Source organism: Nomascus leucogenys, chromosome 1a, assembly GCF_006542625.1.
Source record: "Nomascus leucogenys isolate Asia chromosome 1a, Asia_NLE_v1, whole genome shotgun sequence".
Classification (NCBI taxonomy): Eukaryota; Metazoa; Chordata; class Mammalia; order Primates; family Hylobatidae; genus Nomascus; species Nomascus leucogenys.
In genome coordinates this window covers 86,067,614-86,081,228 of record NC_044381.1, presented here as the reverse complement: position 1 = coordinate 86,081,228, position 13,615 = coordinate 86,067,614, and the positions used below count along the sequence as shown (strand labels likewise).

The following is a 13,615-nucleotide window of genomic DNA, read 5'->3' as shown; positions in this document are numbered from 1 at the left end:
GCAATTCTCCTGTCTCAGCCTCCCGAGTAGCTGGGATTACAGGCACCTGTAGTCCAGCTAATTTTTGTATTTTTGGTAGAGACAAGGTTTTACCACGTTGGCCCGGCTGGTCTCGAACTCCTGACCTCAAGTGATCCACCTGCCACGGCCTCCCAAAGTGCTAGGATTACAGGCTTGAGCCACCACGCCCGGCTGCCACATTTAACATGTAACAGGAAGTTGGTTTTTCATTGGTTAACTTCTGAGTTGTTAACTTTCCAGTGTAAAGAGATTACCAATTTCACAAATGGTTGGAATTTATATATTAATACTAAGGATTAGGACCAAGATAATAGGGATGGTCAGTACTTATAATGTTCAGAAGTTTCTCTGAGGGTGGGTTTTAACATTCTGGTTGAGGCATTCAATTGCCAAATGAAAGAGAAAACATCACATTTATTGGTGTTGGGTATGGGCTTTGGTATCATTCTCATTTACACATATAAGAAACAGGCTTTCAAGTGTGAGGTCATTTGCTCAGGGCCACAGGAAATGACAGGTCTGGGGTTCCTACCTGCTCCCCTTACTCCTGAAGCGCTGTATTGTGTGTCTGGAGTGAAGGTTTTGTTTTGCTATGAATCTTAGGATTGGATGAGACCCATCTAATTTACTGTTTAGAGGAAGGAGCTGTGCGTCACCCACTAACTGGGAGTGAGTGGGAACCCACATTCAAGACTCCTGCCTCTTAATCCTGCGTTTCACTCCATTACTCCAGGCTTCAGGAATGAACAGTCTACCTCAGCTTAATACATTCCAGAGCTCAAACGCAAACTAACTTTCAGTGTTATGACTTTCATTCCTGAAGGGAAAATGTAGGAGCTGGGTAGTAATACACTGGAACTTAAAAATGGGCTTTGTAAGGAGTTAAGCCAGCATCTCACTGTTGTTATTTTGTACTTTTGTTAACAAATTGTTTCTGCGAAGTACAAATAGATTTATCTTCATATTAGAGAACACGGTTAATGACATTTTACCACTTTTAAACTGGAGAGGTGAGAGATTTGGCTCAGAATTACGAATAAGATGCAAAAAAAAAAAAATCCTAAGGGCTTTCCCTTTTGGACCCCTCAGCTTCCTTTCTAAGCCACCAAGCTCTTTTACTCCCTTAGACATCTGTTTGCAGAGATAGTAATTATAGCTTAAGCCACATGCTGGAGACCGTGTGTAAACCTTCAGATAAACCCTTTGTTTTATTCTACTTATTTTATGGTAACTGTAGTCTAGTGTTTCTCAAAAGTTGGTCTCCCTACTTACTCATCCCTTGAGTGGTTAAAAATGCATGGTCCTGATACCTATTCATGACTTACTGAATCAGAACCTCTAAGAGTGGGACTGAGGAATCAACATTATAATTGCTCTTCTGGTGATTCTTGTGCACTCCAAAGTGAAAACCAATCCCTTGAAACTCTTTAGGGTAAGATTATGAAGCTGGAGAGGAGAGAACATCTGAGCCACATCTAGAGTTATGGGTAGGGAACAAAGTTGAAGGAGGAATGAATCTGAGTTGGGAACTGGTGGAGAGATGCTAATCTAGAAGGTTTCTTCAGCCTCTTTGGAACTGGGGGTTCCTCTGCAGAGATACCACCTCTCAGGAATTGCCAAGTAAAGCATGGCAGGAATGGGACTCAGGAGAATTCCCACAGGGAGGTGCATTTGTCCTTAGATAGCTTTGGGGAAACGAAGTCTTGGTCTAGATGAAGGATGGGGAATTGAGGGGCCACTGTTTTCTGGGTTGGATGCCATCTAAAGATAGACACCAGCCTGTCAGGCAAGAAGATTGCCTGGGATTTCATCTGAGTTGCCATGACTACAGGCTGATGTAACTGGGTTGCTCTGTGCTGCCGTGAACCAGTCTGGCAGTCAGGTGGAGCTAATCGTTCTCATTTGCAGTGACAGCTTAATTACCTTGCACTTAATTTGCATAACAGTAAAGTTAAGCCTTTAACTCAGGCAGACCTGAGTCTGAGTCCTAGCTCTGCTGCCTTTTAGCTGTGATTCCATGTCCCTGACCATGGAGTAGAGGGGTATTTTGAGTGGAGCTGCAGTTACCTGTCCTTGGGGCATGTGTCCTACCTACTCCTATAGCTAACAGACTTGTTGGGGAGCAAGCCAGCAGCTCCCTGGTTAAGAGAACCCAGTTTCCTGGGTAACTGGTGCCTGTATGTCCAAGAGGGAACTGCAGTGTAGGCAGTTGGCTATTCTTATCAAGCTCCAGTGAGCAATTCCCATTAGTTAAAAATAGGAATGTTGCAGTTGGGCAGAAGTGGAGCTATAGGCTCAGATATTAACTACCATAGAGGGCTGAGTGCTGGGTCTGTTTTCATTTGGGAAAAGTAGTACCTCTCTGTGCACAGCTTCGGTCTTCTGAAAGTCTTTAACACCTTGGGCAATCTTCAAGTCACCCTCTATCCTCCAGGATTATTATTATAATGTCCAACTACTAATAGATGAAACTAAAAGGGAGGAAGATTCTGGTGGAGAAAGTATGTGATTACCCTGGGGCTAGAGACAGGACTTAGGTAGGTCTCTTGACACTAGGCTAATACTGTGTTCTAGACCATGCATTTCCCCACATCTGATTCTAAAAGCCTCAGTTTTCATACACAGCCCACATGATCCAGTCTGGTAAAGAACTTATTTTTAAGTTGGTTAGCAAGTCCTAGTTAAATTACAGGGAGGGTCTGGGGAAGTTCTGCCTTGGTGTTCTTTATCACCACCAGTGAAAGAATACTTTCCAGTTACTCCTTGTTGCTTTTGTTTTTCATTTTCTGTTCAGATCTGGAGCCCATACAAGCAGCCAGGATGTACTGGAGACCTCGATGGTCGGATTGAGGACGATTCCCGCTGCCTCTATACCCATGAAGAGTACATCAGCCTTGTGCTGAACAGTGGGAGTGGCCTGTCGCATGACTACGCCAACCAGTCAGTCCAGGAAGACCCCCGGATGATGGCCTTCTTTGACTCCCTGGTACGCCGAGAGATCGAGGGCTGGAGTTCTGACTCAGACAGTGACCTCAGTGAGAGTACTATCCTCCAACTGCACGCAGGGGTCAGCGAGCGCTCAGGCTACACTGACTCAGAGTCTTCGGCCTCACTGCCTCGCTCCCCGCCTCCCACAGTAGATGAGTCTGCCGACAACGCCTTCCACCTGGGGCCCCTGCGGGTCACCACCACAAACGCAGTAGCCTCAACTCCACCAACACCCACGTGTGAGGACGCAGCCTCTCGCCAGCAGCGTCTGTCTGCTCTGCGGCGCTACCAAGACAAACGCCTCCTGGCCCTTTCCAATGAGTCCGATTCTGAGGAGAATGTCTGTGAGGTGGAACTAGACACAGATCTCTTTCCCCGGCCACGGTCACCCAGCCCCGAAGATGAATCCAGCAGTTCCAGCAGCTCTAGCAGCTCCGAGGATGAGGAGGAGCTGAATGAACGCCGAGCCTCTACCTGGCAGCGGAATGCCATGCGGCGCCGACAGAAGACAACCCGAGAAGACAAGCCCAGTGTCCCGATAAAGCCCACCAACACTTACATTGGAGAAGACAACTATGATTACCCCCAGATCAAAGTGGATGACCTCTCCTCCTCCCCAACCTCGTCCCCTGAGCGGAGCACTTCCACGCTAGAGATTCAACCAAGCCGGGCATCACCGATTTCTGACATAGAATCAGTTGAGCGAAAAATTTATAAAGCTTACAAGTGGCTCCGCTACTCTTATATCTCCTACTCAAATAACAAAGATGGAGAGACCTCGTTGGTGACCGGGGAGGCAGACGAAGGGAGAGCAGGAACCAGCCACAAAGACAACCCAGCCCCTTCTTCCAGTAAGGAAGCCTGTCTAAACATAGCAATGGCCCAGAGGAACCAGGACCTGCCACCTGAAGGCTGCAGCAAGGACACTTTTAAAGAAGAGACTCCTAGAACTCCCAGCAATGGCCCAGGCCATGAGCACAGCAGCCATGCTTGGGCAGAGGTGCCAGAGGGTACCTCTCAGGACACTGGCAATAGCGGCTCTGTAGAGCACCCTTTTGAAACCAAGAAGCTCAATGGAAAGGCCCTGAGCAGTCGGGCTGAGGAGCCGCCTTCTCCTCCTGTCCCCAAGGCGTCTGGCTCCACTCTCAACAGCGGGTCTGGCAACTGTCCCAGGACCCAGTCTGATGACAGTGAGGAGAGGAGCCTCGAAACCATCTGTGCCAACCACAACAATGGACGCTTACACCCTCGTCCCTCTCACCCTCACAATAACGGGCAGAACTTGGGGGAGCTGGAGGCGGTGGCCTACTCTGCCCCAGGACACTCAGACACTGACCGTGATAACTCGTCCCTGACAGGGACACTCCTACACAAAGATTGTTGTGGGTCTGAAATGGCCTGTGAGACCCCCAATGCTGGAACAAGAGAGGACCCCACTGACACCCCAGCCACAGATAGTAGCAGGGCTGTTCATGGCCACAGTGGCCTCAAAAGGCACCGAATTGAATTGGAAGATACAGATTCAGAGAATTCCTCCTCAGAGAAGAAATTAAAAACATGATAAATACAAAGGGAAAACAAAAAGCTACAAAAGTAGCCTTACAAAAAAAAATTTGTTTAGTGAATACAGAGGAAAGGAAAAACAAGTATTAAAGGCACATGAAACCAGGGCCTGAAATTTTGTGTCTGATGCTGCTCCCTTCTATCCAACATTCAACAACGGGTCTGAATGTCTAGCTGGCCGTTGGCTTGTGCTGTGTTAAGAAAGGGAAAAAAAAACAACCCAAGTGACTCCTTTCTAGTGAGACGTGAGCGTAGTGTGCCGTGCAAGGCTCTGTGGAAGTAAATCTTTGTTGAGACGTTCGACTTGTTCTTGTGTACGCACACTGGCACGTGTGCGCTCATTGTCTCATAAGACCTTTCTTTTAGTTCTCCATCAGAAAGGACCTATGAATTTGTACTTTTTGCCATCTCACCCTGTTTACATGCCGTAGGTGTTCTGGTCTGGATGATGGGTGCCTGTTAAATCAGGTTGTGCTGCCAGTGAGTTGTAGATTTATGCTGGAAGAATAGAGAATGGAAACAGGCCTTCAGTCCATTGGCAGCGCTGGAGAGGAAAGCATGGTTCCTTTCTTAAAGAAATCTTCCATGTTTTCTCTAAGTAACAGTTCTTTATTGAGCATTTAATGTGGACATACTATAAAAAAGAATTTTTAATGCTAATGAGAGGTTTAGCACTTAAGATCAGATTCAAGAGAATATAGATTCCTGATAAATTTCACTGTTTGCAAATTGAGCAATGCTGCAACATGTACTGTATGAAGGCCATAAAATAGAGCTAGTCATGGATAACAGACTTTAACCAGTTAGGTGCTAGATCCTAAGAGGCACTCACAAGGCCAGCAGGTGCTTCCTTGGCTCCCATGATGGATCGAGGCATAGTGAAAGAAGGGCAAAGACAGCTTTCCAGAGCTTTGTGCTCAGGCTACTAAAGTAGTTGTTATAGGTGTGTTAATGAAAAAGCTTAGTGAGGAGCAGAATGTGGTACTATATTCATTTAACTCAACCCAGAACCATTGGTCAGAATTGGTGGGACTGGCATCTTCCCTCAGACTTGCAGTTGATAAAGGCTGTGGTGTTCTCACTAGACTTTGCAGAGCAGTAGGCATCTCAAGGTAACAGATTCTTATTGAATAGGTCTATTAGGAGTCAGAGGGTGTGGGGGAGGAGTCTCTGGCTTATGACTCCTGGTTCCCATTAGTCTTAAGTCTTCTGGTTCCCATAAAAGACTCAGTTTTATTGAGGCAGATACAGGTTTAGAAGAGAAAAGAGCAACAGATTCTCAGCGTTGCAGTCACTCGGTTATCTATGAAGGGTTGTGCAAAACAGCAAGGTCTAGGAATGACCAGATATCTTGTTGGCATAAATGTTATGAAAAGGCAGAATACTGGCAAGAAATGAGGAAGAGAGAAAAACAATATAACTTTCTTGAGTGCAAAGGTGCTAGACAACTAGGAGCCCAGCTGGGATTGGTGTAGGGAGGGCCGAACGCTGACTAGTGTGGCCTCACTGCCCCAGCCTTCCTTTCAGAGAAAGGCCTGTCCTGCTGGAACTGGGGCCAAGGGGAGGCTGCCTATGAAGGCAGAAGACATGGATGAATTCAGGCACTGGGGGTGGGGGGGGGGGGTTATTTATAAACACAAGGTGGTTGGTTTAAGCCAAAAGGAGATACCATCGTGATAAGCTCTGTGAAAGAGAAGATGTGCCTGGTGTGTGTGATGCGGCTGGGGTATGAAAACACTGAGAAGGAGATAAAGGAGTGTGTGTAGCATGGGGGTGTGTACAACTTAACACCTGGACTTTTACTGGGGGAGTGGGAAAGTGATTCTGTAACCAACATTAGAATTACTTTGGATTTGTAATCAGATTGGTTCTATGATTTGTCTTTGACTATTCACAGATAATTGTAAATGCTGGTTTTATAAGCCCAAGTCATTTTACATTTGCTTTTCCAAAATGTATTAAATTGGAATTTTTTAATCCTTTATATACAAAAGAAAAATACGATCACTCAGTGTGTGTTTCTCTTCCCCTTCTTAGTCAGCACACCCAGTCCTTTATTTTATTCTATTCTATTTATTTTATTTTAATAAGCACATAGCCTCTTCTGACTTCTCAAAGGACAATCCACATATCTTCCTGAAGAGAAGTAGTTAAAGTTCCCTTGGGAACTAGCTACTTGGTAGTTACAATTCCCAAATGCAGAACTTGGTCTTTTCATGTTAAAAGCCTTAATCTCATTTGGGTACTCAAAAGAGAAGTCAGAGTTTATTCTGGTTAACTCGAGAAGCCAAGAACAATCATTTTTAGCAAGTATGCCTTCCATCCTTGGCAGAGGCTTCCCAGTATCCTAGGCTCAGCTCACCAGGTGATAGGCCCCATAAGACACACACATGAGCAGGGTGAGAAACGCTTGCTTTATAGCTGCTCCACCCTCTCCAGAGATTTTGTGTCTACGGTTGTGGGTCTGGAAACCTGGCAGGAACCACTTCTAGAGTACCTTTGCCTAAACTGTTTTAGAATTGAGGCCCCAACTTTGATGGCGCATTTAATACCCAATTTCTTCCATAATAGATATTTTTAATAGCAGGACAGATGGCACTGATTAGATCAAGAACTATTTGGAAGTGCCTCTTATGTTTTTTTTCCTGCATCCTGTACATAAAGTTTTAAGTGGCAGGTCCAGATATGTAAAATCATTTCTATTTTCCAGCTGGTTTTGTTAATGATTCTCTAGGATAGCAGGTAAATGAGTTAAATAAGTTGTTGGCTTGGGGCAAGTGAAGTTTGTGACTATGCTTGATTTAATAAGCTGAGTCTCTTGTTTGTCTGTCAAGGTGCCTTCCTCTGCTGAAGCCTTACCTCCTTCTCACCCAGCAACGGTTAACTCTTCTCTTGTGTATATGCAAATAAACCTATTATTCACTTCTCACGTCTTCCTCTTCTCTTCCAGGGAAGACTTGGTTGCTTAGACACCTCTCCTTTATTTCTTTTCTGTTTTAATTCTTGCCTAGTTGGAAACTTGATTGAAAGCTATGCTGAAAACTAGAAGAAAAACTGCAGTGTTCTACATCCATGACAATGGTCATTGTCACTTTTAGGTATTGGGACAAAGGTCACATCTGGACAATAAAATGCAGGGTAGGAGGAGGTATTTATTTGGTCTCCTTTACCAGGTTTAAAGGGACTTAAGATAGCGAGACCCTGGAACTGATAATTTTATTAGTTGGAACAAAGGGAACAATGCAGTGAAGTGACATTACAAATGGCTCCCAAAGAAATATTTTCTGATGTTTCCAAATACCAAATTGCATTTCCTGCCTTGCCTCAGGCGTGCACTGCAAACTTTTTTCTAAAAAAAAAAAAGCAAAACTCGTATCTCCTGCCTGTAAAGCTGCCTGCTACAGTTAACTGAAAAATTCTTGCCAACCAAGGCTTGTCAGGAAAACAGAGGCTTCCAAAGGAAAACTGTCCTTCCCCCATGACCTAAGCAAGACAGCATGCCACGATTGAAACACCAAGGTGAAGTAAGGCTCAGTGAGTCCCAGCCTTGCAGCATCAGGATAGTGGTTTTGAACAAACTGTGTGGTTCTCAGGTGGGATATTCCGATCTGAGTGCTCATTTGTCCTTGAGCACTCATATTGGAATTAAATTACATGAATTCAAATAGTTAAAAGTAATTTTGAATTTCTCACTGATGCCTCTCACATGCAATAGTGCACATGGATCGAAAACCTGTCTGAATCCTAACTGGATTTCATTGTTAGAACAGTGGTGGTAAGATGCTTCTCAGAATGGAGGCTTAGAGGCAAAGCTTAAACTTCCCTGTGCCCTGCACTTAACATTGCCTGGATAAGCAAGAGGAGTTACTCTGTTCAATTCACAACAGGATTTACTCGAATGTGCAGAGGATCTAGCAGTGCTTATCTGCAAGACAGTCACGTTGTAAGGAAATAGGATATCTAATGTTTCGAAATACCGAAGTTGGGAAATGACTCCTTTGGGCTTATGGCCCAAAGCCATGAGTTTGTGGAATATTCCAGCCCAAGTACAGAATGGTAGCTTAGAAGTCTATCTGCCTTTGTTAGTTCCCCTACTAAAGCTAGGAAAGACAAGCCCCTAAGATATCCAGGGGCTCACCCAGACTCCTTAGGCATAAGGGAAGTTTTTGTTATCTAGGGAAGCTGGGAGGGAAGACATCTGGGGGAAAGGGGATTAGGAAGACTGCAAGGGAAGAAATAAAGTGCCAGGTGGGTCCATTAACTTCCTGGATCCACAAAACTAGCATTCAATGTGCCATGGGACTGGCCTCTGAAACACTTGGTCATCAAGATTCTCCAACCAAAATCCCCCAGTACATATGCTCCTCAACTTAGGATGGGGTTTTATGTCTGATAAACCCATCATAAATTGAAAATGTTGTAAGTCAGCCGGGCGCGGTGGCTCACGCCTGTAATCCCAGCACTTTGGGAGGCCGAGGCAGGCAGATCACGAGGTCAGGAGTTCAAGGCCAGCCTGGCCAACATGGTGAAACCCCATCTCTACTAAAAATACAAAATTAGCCGGGCATGGTGGTGCATGCCTGTAATCCCAGCTACTCGGGAGGCTGAGGCAGGAGAATCACTTGAGCCTGGGAGGCAGAAGTTGCAGTGAGCCGAGATCGTGCCACTACGCTGTAGCCTGGGCAACAGACAGAGACTCCATCTCAGAAAAAAAAAAGAAAATGTTGTAAGTCAAAAATGCATTTAGGCCAGGCGTGGTAGTTCATGCCTGTAATCCTAGCACTTTGGAAGGCCAAGGCAGGTGGATTGCTTGAGCTCAGGAGTTCGAGACCAGCCTGGGCAATATGGCAAAATCCCATCTCTTCAAAAAATAGAAAAAAAATAGCCAGAAGTGGTGCACAGCAATAGTCCCAGCTGCTCGAGAGGCTGAGGTGGGAGGATCACCTGAGCCTGGGAAGGTAGAGGTGGCATTGAGCCGTGATTGCACCACTGCACTCCAGCCTGGGCAAGAGAGTAAGACCCTGTCTTAAAAAAAAAAAAATTTTAATGCATTTAAAACAAACCACTGTTGGTTCACGCCTGTAATCCCAGCATTTTGGGAGGCCAAAGCAGGCAGATCCCTTGAGGCAAGGAGTTCAAAACCAGACTGGCCAACACGGCAAAACCCTGTCTCTGCTAAAAACACAAATATTAGCTGGGTGTGTTGATGCATGCCCATAATCCCAGCGACTCAGGAGGCTGAGGCACAAGAATCACTTGAACCTGGGAGGCAGAGGTAGCAGTGAGCCGAGATAGTGCCACTGCACTCCAGCCTGGGCAACAGAGTGAGACTGTCTCAAAAACACACACACACACACACACACACATGAAAAAGCCATCTAACCTACTGAACATCATAGCCTAGCCTACCTGAAACGTGCTGAGAACACCTAGCCTGCAGTTGGCCAAAATCCCCTGGCAACAGAGTACACTGCAGAGTATTGGTGGTTTACCCTTGTGATCAGTGGCTGCCTGGGAGCCGAAACTTGCTGCCACAGCCCAGCATTATGAGCAAGTATCTTAATGCACATGTGGCTAGCCTGGGAAAAGATCAAAATTCAAAATTTGAAATACTGTTTCTACTGAATGCATATCACTTTCACATCATAAAGTCAAAAAATTGTGTCGTGAGTCAGGGACTGTATAATAATAGAGGTCAAAAAAATGCAGGATTGAGGCCAGGTGTAGTGGCTCACACCTGTACTTGGGGCACTTTAGGAGGCCGAGGTGGGCGGATCACTTAAGGTCAGGAGTTCGAGATGAGCCTGGGCAACAAGGTGAAACCTTGTCTCTACTAAAAATACAAAAATTAGCTGGACATGGTGGTGCATGCCTGTAATCCCAGCTACTCAGGAGGCTAAAGCACAAGAATCACTTGAACCTGGGAGGCGGAAGTTGCAGTGAGCCAAGATCGCAGCCTAGGTGAAAGAATGAGACTCCGTCTCAAAAAGAAGAAGAAAAAAATGCAGATTCGTTTGGGAGAAATTATCTTTTCAGACCTCTTTGCTAGAATGCATAAATGCCATTTAAAAAAGGATTGTATTATAACCCTAACACCAGCATATGTACTTAAACATGCTCCTAAAACAGGTGAGTGTGTGGTTGTTGGTGACTGGCATAGGCTTTCATAGGGTAACATACATCTACATGCTTGCCTATTCCTAGACTGCTTAGTGACAATATTTGGGTCCTACCCCTATCTCTTTCTTTTTTTTTTTCTTTTTTTGTAACTTTCTTACCTTATTTTCTCTTCATTTCTCAGAGTCAATTTTTTCTCTTATCTCTCCAAGACCTCGCCTTAAATAGTTAAGGCTAACTTCTGTTCCTTTCTCTTCCTCCCAAGAGAACTGTGAATTAGGTGGAAATAGCATTGAACTAGCAAGAGAAGCAGATCCTATACATGTTCTCCCGTGGAGTTGCTGCATGAGACTCGGGCAAGTCACTCAGACTCTTGGGAACTGTGAAACAAATCCCTCTCAACTCATATGCAATTCCTTCTGTTCCAGGTCCTCTATGTGTCCCTCCTGGGGATCAGAGGGCTCTCTAGCTCTCACTCTGATGAGCTGTCATTCTTAAAACATCTCTGTAGTGCCCAACAGAACCAGTGAGCCAAGATCTTTGGCAAGTGTACAGCTGCTCAGAGCCTCAAGCTTTACCTCTGTAAAATGGGTTCAGCACATTGTCAAGAGATCAAATGAGCAGATATGTATATATATGCTATATATATAGTTATATAATATACAAACTATAATAGAATAATATACAATGATTAATTATATAATATATATAAGCTATACATAGCCTGGGACAATGCCTGTTATTTAGAAAGCACTGAAATGTTTGCTATCATTAGTGCATTCTCTGTTTTTTGCTTTCATTGCTTGTTGATACCAGTGTGCACACCATGTAGAAGACTTTTTTGGATGAGGTCTGCTGAGAAAGTAACCTCTCCTTCCGAAAAAGAATGTACCGTACCCCAGTAAGTCTTAACCTGAAAACAAAAAAAGAGTAAATTATTCCCACTATGGTGGACCTGACTAAAGCAGAGTTTGGGGCCTTGGACACGACCTCCGACTTGGGGAGCCAACTGTCTAGAGGCTCCACCTGAAGCCAGGCCTGGCTGACAGAGGCCTCTCAGCTCCTTGCTTTATGACAACCCTTACTGTGAGTGCCTGACCTCCTGACAGCCTCATTGATTCCTGGAATTTGGTGCCAGCTCTCCACTTTCTGCAAGTCTGCATGGGTTGGGGTGAGTAGTGGCAGATTTTATTAAACTATAGTCTCAATATGGTGGTACTGAAGATGACAGGCCTCAGGGGCTGGGACGGCAAACTTCTCTCTGGCCTTCAGAGCTAAAAGTTTCCTATCTGGCATTGGGCCAGTGCTAAGAGAATCAGGAAAGTGGCAAGCCGTGGAAATGCTCTGCGTCTCTGCCAAAGAAAAGTTTTGACCAGAGTTTTCCATGCAGGACTGGTGTGTGGGTGTGCATGCACACGTATGCATTCGGTAACATCTGATTCAAGAAGAAGCCAAACCGTAAAACAAAAACAGAGAAGTCTGACTAGGCCAAGGGGAAGGAGGGTCAGAGTGCAATCCTGGCCCACTAAACCCTCAGGACAGATCTAGATGGAACCTGGATCCCAGGAGTACATGTGCGGCACTTGGAGATGCAGCAGAATGAGAGAGGAAGGTTTTGAATTGCTGGTGGAAAAGAGGCAATGGAATTATACTTAGGGAAAAAAGCTTTTCAAATAAGACACATCTGCCAGAAGAGAAGCCAGAGCAAGGGTGGGGACACGGGGAGAGCAGAGAAGAGTCCAGGCGGAAATAAGCATTTCTGAGCTTATCCTGAAAGAGAGGGAGTGGTTAGCTGCATCACCCAGTTCAGCTCCCTCATTTTAGAGGTTGAGAGGCAAGGCCAGTGAGAGGCTGGGCTTGGCCTTTGAGGCTATGCTGTCTGCACATCTTGCTGCTTCCTTCACTAAGATGTGATTCTTGGTTGGGGAAGTGCTTCCCTTGACCTCCCCACCCTCACCCAGCATGACTCCAGCGGGGACTCTGAAGACAACATGCAGCAGTAGCAAGGAATTGAATATGGTCTGTGAGGAGGCAGGGTGAGGGTGGAGCCTTTGGCAAAGGAAAAAACAGGATCAGCTGTGCTTGGATCACCCTCACCCCTAGAAAATCATCACTCAGACTAACGTGACTTGTCTTTGCACCTCGCTTAGCAACTCTAACCACTCCCAGGTTGCTGAATGCTGTCCTGGTGTTTCAGCCCCCTGGAGATGTAAATGAATCCTTTGGATGACTTTTAGAGAAAAGCAATAAACATGTTGGGGTACTGGAAGAAAAGACAAAAGGGACCAGAGGGTGGGAGCTGAATCATTAGGTTTTAGGTATGCAGAGGCTTTAGAATGGGAGAAGACCTTTCAAGTTGTAAGCACCCAAGGGCCAGAAGAGGAAAGGACAAGTTTTAAATGGAATGTGCCCAGTTACAGACCGAAGAAGACTGGCTCAAATTGCTGTTCCCTTCTTGCCTGTGGGGTCCTGGTAAGGTCTTTTTCCTAAACTAGCTGTGAGAAGCAGCTTATAGCTCATATCCTGTTATCTTTATACTAGTTTTAAACATCCCTGCTCAAAGCAAACTCAAGCACTTTGTTTCTCAAGCAGCTGCCTAGGTTGGAATTCTATGGGCCGAAGCTGCCAAGTTTAGCCTCAGTGGGGAAGGCTGGTCAGCGCCAATAGGTGGAACAGCTGGCCCAGACTATCTCATTCCAGGTCTGGCTGACTGTGGGGGCGAGAGTTGGCACAAAGATGAATTTGTCCTTCTGCTCAGGCTGGTGTCCAAATCCTGTAACTCCCCTAGCTTGTCCTTCTTTGGAGAGACCCGCTGAGATGTCCCAGGCTTAGGGCCCCGCTGAACCAGGGTGTGTGGCATATTTCTCATGAGGCTGGCTGAGTCAGCAGTTACATTTGATCTACTGACCCTCCCTCTCCTCTCCTG

The 13,615-nt window shown here is 45.6% G+C and overlaps 1 protein-coding gene across 2 annotated transcripts in view; it reads left to right on the top strand.

Annotated features, from left to right (window-relative positions):
* The window catches only part of DCAF5 (DDB1 and CUL4 associated factor 5), a 105,985-nt gene extending 98,487 nt beyond the window's left edge, over positions 1 to 7,498 (top strand). For both annotated transcript variants that reach the window (XM_003263615.3, XM_030812521.1), the window contains exon 9: positions 2,816 to 7,498. In XM_003263615.3, coding sequence (XP_003263663.1) covers positions 2,816 to 4,570 — 1,755 coding nt within the window. In that variant the 3' untranslated portion in view covers positions 4,571 to 7,498. The remainder of the gene's footprint in view (positions 1 to 2,815) is intronic.
* Positions 7,499 to 13,615: the final 6,117 nt, after the last annotated feature.